Raw genomic sequence first — 11,954 nt, 5'->3', positions numbered from 1 at the left:
AGAGAGAGAGANGAGAGNAGAGAGAGAGAGAGAAAGAAAGGGAAAAATGATATTAGACTATTAGTTGCCGGACTTACTATGTTGTATCGAGAATTTAGGTATTCTTCAATGTAGGATCGGCTAGATGGTCTCGGCAGGGCGCGTATCCTGTTGAGCTCAGCTGCGAGGATGCTGGGCCGCACGCGTGTTCGCACTCTTATCGGTATCATTGCGCCAGCGTAGTACACATGATGGATCGGCGAGTGAACTATGGTGACGAGTCTCTTGTGTGCCACGTATGGCATGTGAGGAACGGTCCTCAACTGGAGGCAACGAACGTCTCGTTTTTACTAATCGCGCTCGCTCAGCAGTGGCAAGCTGCCAAGCGGATATCTTGCTACGAGTCAAGATGTCAAGCGGTTTACCCTTTCGGTAACGGTTAAATTATACATAATTAAATTATACGTATATAGTATATACGTATTATTATAAATGTAAATTTATAGACTTTTTTTTGGGAACACGAAGAAAATAAATCAAGAGAAAAATTCAAGATGATAAACATTCTCAAGCTTGAGAATCATTCAATTATAGAAAAAAGATTTGTTTTTACAAGAAAAGAAGTTCTCATAAAAGGATTTAAAGATTCATAATAATTTAAATATTCAGAAATTAAATTCGTATGTTACATAAAAAAAATTTTATTTTTCATTATCTTCAAAATTCATAATTTTTACGCTTTAACGTTCAATAGATATTTTATGTATATTATTTTTAATATTTTTCTTACAAATAAAAAACCGTCACCAAAGGATTAAGAAGCAGATTAGCAAAGCGTAGCATTCGATGCGTTCCAGCGCTGAGCAACGATCAAATGATATACAAGTGATGTAGGTTGCACACAAAAGATTTCAAGACGTAATTATATTAAGGAAGCTTTGAACATATGTTCACGGTCTGTCACAAATGACAGCAAGAGGATTAGCAGTGCGTTACATTACCTTGAACTACGCGATACTATGAAGATGAATATTACTGCGATGAGGTAGCGCTTTAGAATTAGTAAACATCGAGATCTGAAATTAATTAATGCAAGACGCGTGAAATTAATTAGCGTGAGAGCGGCAAAGCGTCGTTACATCTATTTCGCAAGTGCTTTTTTTAAAATTATCTAAAACTTTGCGTAATATCCTGTTGGTAATACGCAATACGGGAATTAACATAGTTGATTATTACATGTAAAAAGATCACAAAATAAATTAGATATTTATTATCATCGCGAGATGTTATTACTATCGAACGCAGATAAATCAAATGACTGATCGACATTCCTTTCAATCGTATGTATGTGTGTGTATACACACACACACACACACACACACACACAACAAAATCACTTTTAAGCTTTAAAATTCTTAAATTATTAAATTCCAAAAATTTTAAATTAAACTAATAAAAATACACTTGAATAATTTATTTTAAAAAATTTTTGTTAAATTTGCTAAATTTTTGTTAAATTTATGTTAAATTTTTCTTTTGTATAAGATTATTTGAATTATTTATTGCATTTTATTCTACTACTATTTATTACATCAATTATGTTATATTTTAATATACGTTTATTATATTTGAGTTATATTTTTGCATAGTTATTTTAATTATAGTTTTTCGAAAAAGACGTCGATTCAGTTATAGAATTCGCGCAAAAAGATATCAGTCGATTCTGATTATCGATTTGCATCGAGAATATTAAGTAATATTATAATAATTAAATTTAACAATTCCTCAAAGAACAGTTTAAAAAATTTTTTTTTTAATTCGATTAATCCCTAGTGCCATTCCATTGTTTTGTCACGTATCTACCACACTGGCTATTGTGAAAAATATCACATAAAAATGAATATAAATTTTTTTCAATTAAAACGCCAGACATCAAAGAATGTAACAGTAACAAGCAAATATATATATCTTCATTAATAAAAAAGTTATAACATATCAAAGTAAAAGAAACTACGGATATGTCACACTAGAAGTGACTGAAGGTTAAGATCTCTAGCAAGACAATTTTAGAATTCCAAAATTCAAATTAAACTGCTAAGTTTACTGCAAAGTCTTTGGAAGACAAATCAATTGGTGGCAAGTTACTTGATTGTTAAAAAAATAGAAACTCGCAGAACCCTAAATCGAGCTGAAAGTACGAATTGGAAAATCTGCTACGCGGAGATCAGAATCGATGATCGCACCTGTTGCGCTTCCGGTAACGATAGTCGAGTATTCGCTACGTATTAAAATCATAAACCATCATCAAGTGAAAGTACCTACCTGGATGACGCTGGAGAGTGGTATGATATTGCTGGAGAACGGTATGATGGTAATAGGTCGATACTGCGCCGCGTTTACAGACATGGGGAGAGTTACATATATATTTTTTTTTATTTTATCCATCGAAAATTCCAACGATGGCGGCATCGAAGGCGGCGATGACGGCGGCGGCAAAGGACGAGGAGTCACGTGTGGGAGGCAGAATAAATAGAAAGAAGAACAACTCGGTTAGTGACTCGGGTGACGTCTACGTATCGTTCTTTTTCTTCGTTCTCGTTTTTCTCTCGTTATCCCATTTGCCTTGCGCGTTTAACGGCGCGTTAACGGCGTCTCGAGAGGATAGATCAGAAAGGATGAGAAAGAGGTCACCCCCTCCCATGAGAAAAGGAAATAAAAAAATGGAAAGGTTATAGGAAGGTTCGTACCGCGACGGTTTTCTTTTCATGACGCTCGAGGTAACTGACTTGGCCAATTGTCGCGTTGTGTGTCTATCGAGATGACGACGGCAACGATGATGATGATGATGATGATGATGATGATGATGATGATGATGATGATGATGATGATGATGATGATGATGATGATGATGATGATGATGATGATGATGATGATGATGACGTTGATGATAATGATAATGACGATGATAACGATGATGATGACGATGAATGTTGTTAGTACAGTTTACTTCGCGAAAAGACTGCCAAATGGAAAATAGCTCTTAATGTCCCGCTATGACATCACAGAAAATAAACATAATTTCAGGAAACAAGATAGTATAATCCGATTTCAACTTTCCAGAATATGTAGAATAGTCTTCAAGAAGCTAAATATGCTTAAAGTGATCTTAAAGTGACAGAATTATTGACATTACGAGTTAGAAAGTATTCCAAATTGACTGTACAGATTGCAAAATCCTTTTACAGAATTAAAATACATACAAAAAAGGTGCAAGACAGTCGATTTAACAAGAAGATTGAAAGTAGTTAAAAAAAACATTTAGTATCAATGTCATTTTTTAACTTTTTTTATGTATTTTAATTATATATTTTTTATGTTTTTAATTATATAAAAGAATTATAGATATTTAATTATATAAAAGAATTTTAGAATCTATATACTCCAGCCTCAATTCGGAGTACTTTTTATCTGTATTGTCGATAATTTTGTCACTTTAGGATTTCTTTAAAGATACTCAAATAATTATCAACGAAAATTTAATTATTTCTACAGTCTATTTTAGAAAAGTTCAGATATCAATTTTGAAACAATTTAATTGGAATCTTTTAATATTAATAAATGACGTGATGTTACTGTAAGTATCATGGCAGGTCAGTTCGTAAAGAATTAATTAAAATCTTCTATTATTATTCCATATACTTCTTTATTATTCAATTCTTATATTATCTCAAGATGATATCGCGCGCATGTCTAGCGCCCAAATAAGAAATGATCTGTTTCATAAAATATTGTTTTATCTACATTATACTAGTTTTTCTGAAATTATGGTTGCGTAAAAACTGCGATGTATATCTCGTAGGACGACGCTTTTTTGTAGGAATATTGGGGCGACACAAAATCGACACCCGCTACTCTAGAAATATAATTAAAAAAAACGTTCACTCAGGTTGTACGACAAGTAAAAACATCCCCAAGGAAAAAGAAAGGCGTGAATTAGAGGCCACAGCACACAAATAATTTAAGCAGTAAAGCCTAAGCGAATTGGTCAAACATAATAGAAACCATAACATAAACAGCAGTCAATCCAACATGTTGATTTCCTTATTGTTTACGTCTTACTTTTTTGTGTGCCATGGCTCTTAAGCTAATATTTCATTTATCGTATAACAAATTTTTTTTCGCGTTAATAGATTTAAAAATTAAACTTGAAATTAAAATGAAAGATCTTCGCAGATTTGATAAAAGTTCAGAGATATCAATTTTAAAATAAGTTAAGATTTTTTAATATTGTCCGGAAAGTTCGTGTCGATTAACCTATATAATTTAATAAATGTATACTAAAATTTTAATCTTTTGCATTTCAATTTTCCTCCAAAATCGGCACGAACTTTCCGGACAACCCAATATTTTGCATCCTGCAGAATGGACACGACAGCTGCATGTTTCTCTACAATCGAAAGTAAATGAATTAAAATGACTATATAATAGAGAAGTTCTCGAGTTTCCAAAATTCTCTGTCTTATAATCAATTAATATAGTTGAAAAATTTGTCATATGACAAATGAAATATTGGCCTAGAATGGAGACATTAGGAGGCAAACAAAATTTAAATTAATACACAAACGATTGCACAATCTGCAAGACTTGGGATGCCTGCAGGCAGCGATTCAATTCACGATTGAGTGTCGATGTCAATTCACATAGGATACGTACAAATCTTTACAGTGCTGTTTTATGCGATTTATTGTCGTGGCTGTTTACAATTTCCGCGTTGCGCGTTAAGCGCGAAATTCCGGAGAGTTCGTTCGAGATTCATGATTTACAAAGTCAGACATGTATACATGATATATTTTTGGAAGATCAAACCTACTCTCTATATCGATTATCGCACAAATTTTATTACTAAATTCGAGAAAAATATCACTCTTACTATTAGCGCAACTAGCTCTTAATTTATCTCTAAATGCAGCTGCGTGATGCTCTATCTCCGATTCGGGCTACGGCAACAGCGATAATTACAACAGAATAATAACATCAAAAATATCAGGAGTTTTCTTGTCGATCCGCTGATGCACATTCAAAGCGCGAAATTCGTCATCTTTTAATCAAAGACATTTTTAAGAAAATCAAGCATATAAAACTGATACGAGGAGAGAAACAAAAAGGAATTTTAGGTCGGCATGCGAAAAAAGACGATATTCCGCTTTTATCGATATCGACGACCAAATCAATATCCATTTGAAGTTCTGCGACTTTCAGTTTAATGATTTTCAATTCAATAAACAAAATATAGCGAAGTGATCTTTCTTGCGGAGAAGAAAGTACATTTATTTTTAATATACTTTACACGTTCTTGTCATTACTGCCACTAGATTTAACTTCGCAATCTCTGCCAAGAGGAAATCTCCGTCGACGATTCGTAAGATCTAATATTGTAATTTTCATCGAAAGGGGAAACTACCTCATCGATGGATATCTGCTTTAAAGCATTCTTCCAAAGGCGCGACTCGATTTCCGCATATTTCTCACCATCATTTTACTAATATCGCAGGGCGTGACATTCGCATCTACATCTCAAATACGTGTTCTTCAACACAGAACAGATGTACCGCGAATAGCAGGTCTGTGGCATTTCACGTCGGAAATGATGTATCATTTACGCCTCGTGCGTTGAGATACCGCAGACCGCTACCGTTGAAAAATCATCCGATGAGATGGCAGAGAATCTGAAAAGGTCGTCGAAATTGATGAGAGCGGAAACGCGATCAGCGTGAGGGGGTTACGCCGGGGATCTAAACGCGGTAGGAGTAATGGCGGTAGCTGGTGCCGCCAGGTAAACGACCGGAAGTGGTGGACTCGTAGGAGGAGCGATAGCTCCCAGGGCCGCCGCCGGATGATGTCCTGGTCGATCTCTCGGTCGAGTACGAGCCATACGGGCCGCTCTCCCTCTTGATAACGCTCTCCTGGGTTTGCGAGGTCCTCTGAGGACGGCCGGTGTATGGGTCCGTGGAGCTGCTCGAGCTGACGTTGGTGTACGAATAGTTGTACTGCTCTTGGGCGGACCTCACTCCGCTCTCCGGATAGTCGCGGACCACATAGTGACGAGGCGTCTACGGATTCGGGGTTAGATCATGGTCAACGACATGGAGGAGAACAGGCTCGCTTCCGGAAAAATGAAGAAGCGCCCGTTGACGAGTAATGGCGACTACACTTTTACACCTGGCACATGACATCGAAAATGCAAAGCAACGTAACTCCAATCGAATATTGTGTCTAGGAATTATTCATTCAAGATTATCAATAAATGAAAGAAAAATTATACATAGTATACCGTAAAATGGATCCCCATCCTCAAAAAAGTCAATAACATCATAATAAAATCATGGTAATGTGCGAGTGTCCGCTTTGTCACAAGTGTGATATCGATATAATATTATTATGAAATTGTGATAAAAATTGCAACTCACTGTGATATTGCTATAATATACATACTTTCTAAATCTCATAAAGTGAAATCTCATTGTCAGTCGAAAAAACTGAAAATTGAGCCAGTCTTGAAAAAAAGAGTGAAAATACTATCATTCTTGTTCAGGAGTGATAGATTTTCACTCTTTTTAGAATGAGATCTATTCTTTTGGAATGAGATTCATTCTAAAGGAGTGAAATCTCAATCTTTTTTCTGGAGTGTAATACAAGGGTAGATAAAACTTCACTCCAAAAAAAGAGAGATTGAGATTTCACTCCTTTGGAATGAATCTCATTCCAAAAGCGAAGTAGATCTCACTCTAAAAAGAGTGAAAATTTATCACTCTTGAACAAGAATGGTAATATTTTCACTGTTCTTTTCAAGATTGGCTTAATTTTCAGTTTTTTCGAAGATTTCACTCCACGAGATTTAGAGAGTAGATTAAAAAAATAATAATATGTCACTAACTATTAGTTCTAACTTAGTTCACTAACTATTAGTTAGAGTTCATTGTGATGTAAAATATGACTTTTTTACTATAGAACAATTTTGGTCCAAAATTTAAAAAAGATAGATAACATATCCAAATTAGGATATAAGATGTCTTAAACGTTTTTAAGACATTTCAACATACATTGTCTAGGATCAAAATTTAGAACTAAAGTTATCCCAATTTTGATTGTCTTATTTTACGATACATAAAGATAGCATTTTGATAGAAACATTAATATTAAAGAATTATTTAATATAATAAAGTTTCATAAATAATGATGATTCTAATTTTAAGATGTAAATTTCTACAATTTTTATTTATTTATTCAAGTCTTAGGCATGAATATAAAAATCATGTGCCAGACATTATTCTCGTCTCAGGACAATCCTCGCGGTTTTCCATCCACGGGCCATAAGTGGATTGTCGGAGCGGGATGTAGGGTTGCGTCAAAAAAAATCTACAGATTCTATTTATTTTTTATCATGACAGATTTCATGATCGATTTATCTCGTCGGAGAACAGGTTGAATATTAAGACATTTAATATAATTTCGAAGATACAAGAGAAAACATAAGGCTCTTTTATTATAATTGAACTTTAAATAAAATTGTATTTTTAATTTAATTTTCAATAGATTTTAAGACTTTTTAATTTAACCTTAATTGTGACAGAAACATTTAATATTAAAACTTGAAAACTTGCCAAGCAAAAGTTGAATTAAATCACTTAAAGAATCTATGAATAAAAAATTATTCACTCAGTTTAAAACACATTGTTCATCATGTAGAAATAGATAATTTTTTCCAGTCACTTCGCCCTTTTTTTTGTTTTTTTCTCTTTCTCACGCGTTTCATGATAAGATCATCTTCTTAAAATATCATTTGACCCTGTTCTCCGGCCAGAGAAGCGCGAGACATGCGAGGCGAAAGACGTGGAAAACGGAAGGTGGACGAACAGGTGCGTCGCTGCGTCGTCTGGCTCGACGGTGTCCATAACTACTCGTATTACTCGCGAATAATTAACCCGCGTCGCGCAGAACATAGTAATGTACTCGCGTTTGCCAGTTCATCTATTCTGAGAGAGAAAGATTTGCGAAGTCATTTCTCATCTCTGTGGACAAAGTTTAGCTGATAATATCGTCCAGATGGCTGACTGGGCTCGCGGCCAGATAAGGAGAAAGTTGGCAGAATCTAGACGACACTGGAGAACCCGTTGAGCTCTTACGAGCATGGTTAACTCTTTGCTGTATTATTTCACATTTGTACTATTTCACGTTAGACATCCATCGTCCGTAATTCTAATTCCCAACGTAATTATATTTCTTATTACATTTCTTTTTTATTATATTATGAAAGATAATACGTGCAACTATCGTATTTATCTTGCAGCTTGAGAACTTGAAGAGTTTCAATTTTATAATTTTAATCGAAACGAAAAATATCTTATCTTTCTGAGATAACGTCTACTAATTATTCTTTTACTTTGCATTAATTAATTTCACTGTTGCCCACGTGATTTTGATAATAATCAGAAAGAACGATTTTGCTGGAAAGATCTAAAATTTTGATGGATACAGATCAGAAAATAATTCTGTTCGACCATCAAAATAATTATGTTGGAAAATAAAGTGATGAGTAACGTTGCAAATATATTCTAACAGTTTCTAAAAACCAGTTTCTAAAAAAGTTATATTAATTGTGACGAATTACGATGCAAAGAGTCAAGAACTCGTAAGAGGGCGGAGTCGAAAATGAAGGACATGAGGGATTTTTTTCTCATTCGTAACAAACACAAAAGCGAAAGTATGATGGATCTCGGCGATATGTTTGCGGTAATAACATATTCGATCTATCTGTAGACACACAACGTGCGGGCCAATTATATAAACGCGGAGCGGTATGTAACATATGCATTAATAATGTCCCCCTGACGAAATATTCAGGACATTCTGAGCATTGGGCAACGATACGCAACCCTTGCCAAGTAACTCGTAGGCAACATTCGGATACGTGTGTATGTTGGCAAGACATGACAGGTGTACATGTGTACGTGATGAGAATGTTTGCACGCATCTATCCCGCCACGTGCGCATTCGGTGTCCCGTTCCGAAACTTCTTCGACCTTCTTCGAGCACGAAACTTTGTGGCAGATTGCACTAACGCTTCATTAAATCTAATTACCGTTAAATCAGAGAGATCGCTCGATCAGTCGAGCATGTTCTCACGTCTGCAGTTTGGAATGGAGGAGAATTTAACTCTGACACGAAGCTTCGTTAATTCGAACAAGATCGAATAGCTAAAAGAATTTAATTGCAAATTCAGCTACGAATATGTTCTTTTTTGTTTCGTTAAAGTTTGAGAAAATTAGCGAGATCTTTTTTCCTTATCTATCTTATAATGAAATCTAAATAGCGAGGTAAGTTCTTTCACTCGTAATAACGTCGCGTAACGTCGCTTCTTGCGAATTCTTTTCGCAAGTAAGGATTCTCTTCTTGCCGCTTCAGTCGCACAGTCTGTGCGACTGTAAAAATTAATGCCAAACAACTTAGTGTGGTCATACAAGGCAATTAAAAGTTACTGCTCTCGGAAGGGATCAAAAAAGTGGGCGCCGTACAAATGAATATGAATAAGATATTAGAAGACAACATTCTTCGCGATCACGAAGTCTTAATAAACTTTTAAATATCGATGCTTATCAACATTCTAAGCATTTAATAAACATATTTGTTATATCTAACTCTTGATAATGGAAGAAGAATTAGGGGGAGAAGGTTTAATTCAAACCGATGATACGCGCGTGATTATGTTAGACATAAAGGGATTAATTTAGCTCTTGTCTAATTAATCTGGCATATTTCGTTTGCATAATCTGCGATAAGTAGACTTGATAAACTCTCTGTAGACATCATAGTTTTATTCGTCTCGTATACATGGATGAATTAAGTATCGGCTCGCGCTAACAAAAAGTTAGATTCAAATAATCATTTGACCAACAAGTCGTTATAAAGAAATCCGCGAAAATGCATTCGCAATATGAAATACAAAGAGCGTGGAGTCCGTTTTACATATAATTGTTATTATGATCATTTAATTCTCATCTACAGTATGTATAATATAAACTATACGTAAGACATCCTGTTTGAAGTACAAAATGCAAATGAATCTCCACTTTGGCGATGATAGAGGAAGGTTCAAAGTTTTTTTATTTCGTGTTTTACACGAGCGCATTTTTCAAATGAATAAGGTGATATACGAGTAGATAGGAAATATTACAAATACAGGTTGACGATATGATATTTATTTATGTCTGTATTTCGACTTAGTTTTATGTGAAAAATTTTATTAACACACTGAGCTTAATTAAAACTGAAACATTTATGATCATTTTATATATATAGGTATAAGAAAAGAATATAATTACTTGTGAAAAAGACTTTGCGTTGGTTTTGATATTATTTTTTATTTATTTTTTATTTTGTTTGGAAGCTTTTATTTCTTTGTTATTGTTTTTTAATCTACAATTTAGAACTTTATAATATTAATCATATAATATTGTATCCGTCTAAAATTGTCGCTTTGACTCGTGTAGTCGAGAGTTAATATTAGACTATGAAAGAGAATTCCCGAGAAATGGGATCATTTCGAGATTTATCACGTAAGAGTCGAAAGATATGCTTTTTCTGATGCGTCAATTCTTCTGTAAAAAAATGTGATTGCAAAAATTCTCACGCCATTCGTGTCAAAAATTACAAATCAAAAATACAAAATAACTAGTAAATGCCGAGGATTATTAATATTCTCATATTACTTATTTTATTCACTTTACAAATCTATGAGAAAAAATCGCTGCCAATCGCCTTGAAAGTGCGATTAGTGTTTAAAAGTGAAGACACCCTTCTACATCCAGAAAATGTAATTCATCAATTTTATTAAAATGAAATACTAATCCGAAAAACTCCTACAAATAAATTTAACATTCCGCAGAAAGTACTCCTGTATAAAAAATCGATGACTAGCTAACAAATAAGTTGACGAACTAATTCACTATCGATACATCGATGCACAATAGAAATATCAAACATTAAACAATAGAGAATTTTTACAATAGAAAATATCAAAGAAAATTTTTATATAATTTTTAGAGGACGGTGTATTGGTGTATTTTTTAAAATCTTATAGCTTTTTTCTAAGTAAAATTTGTTATAATTCATTATTTCTCGTATTTTTTACATCAAAATGATACTATTATCAATGCCATTACAATGATTTTCCCCTCCTATAAAGATTAATATCAAGATATCTACACATATAATAATTTCTGCTTCATATCTCTGTCGCGGAGGCGATTCATGTTAAAAAATGTAATGTATATCTCATGAAAATGTCGATATTAATTTTTTCTCATGAAGAGTGTCCACGAAGTTCAACGTCCTCGTCATTTCTCTTTCTTTCTTCTCGTTTCTCGTCGTTAGAATCGGTACCAGGACGGCGTCTGTAGAGCCAACAGGATTTTAGTGCGGCCAGTAGCAGGCGTGTTGGCGTGTCTGACCTTACTGGACGGTCGTGCGAGCACACCCTTTTCGAAAACATGACCACGAGTGGCTAGTTCGGCGGCAGCATCCAAACCAACTTTTGAAACAGCTCCACGATCCACCAGCTGTCGAATATGATCCTCTTTGGCGACATCCTTACCGCGTACTACACCTTCCTTGTCCGGTAGAGTAGCGTATTGATAGAACTCATCGCGCGGGTCCTGCTTCTTGCGACCCCACACAGTGAAAGGCTCCGGCACCAATGATGGTCGTGGCACAAACGGCACCTTCTCCCATGGGAAATAGTCCTGCTTCTTAGCTTCCGTCTGCAAATTCGAGCCCGGCAAAGAGTCCGTAAGGATCACTAATTCTTGAGCCATTAGTGATCAATTAAGGGCAATTAGCCACCTCTCAGTTTTCGAGTCTCTCGCGATTCGCAGAGTGATTCCACTCGTATCGCACACAGTCTTGGAGCTTATCCATAT

General features: G+C 34.8%; 1 protein-coding gene across 1 annotated transcript in view; it reads right to left on the bottom strand.

Annotated features, from left to right (window-relative positions):
• LOC105623937 (uncharacterized abhydrolase domain-containing protein DDB_G0269086-like) overlaps window positions 1-11,954 on the bottom strand; it is a 32,246-nt gene that overhangs the window by 11,971 nt on the left and 8,321 nt on the right. The window contains exons 2-4 of the mRNA XM_012205306.1: window positions 11,568-11,783; window positions 2,302-2,364; window positions 78-302 (exon numbers count right to left, since the gene is read on the bottom strand). Coding sequence (XP_012060696.1) covers window positions 78-302; window positions 2,302-2,364; window positions 11,568-11,783 — 504 coding nt within the window. The remainder of the gene's footprint in view (window positions 1-77; window positions 303-2,301; window positions 2,365-11,567; window positions 11,784-11,954) is intronic.

The sequence above is a fragment of the Atta cephalotes genome (assembly GCF_000143395.1).
Source record: "Atta cephalotes unplaced genomic scaffold scaffold00068, whole genome shotgun sequence".
NCBI lineage: Eukaryota > Metazoa > Arthropoda > Insecta > Hymenoptera > Formicidae > Atta > Atta cephalotes.
Note: the sequence above shows the minus strand (reverse complement) of the source record. Positions and strands in the feature narration are given on the sequence as shown.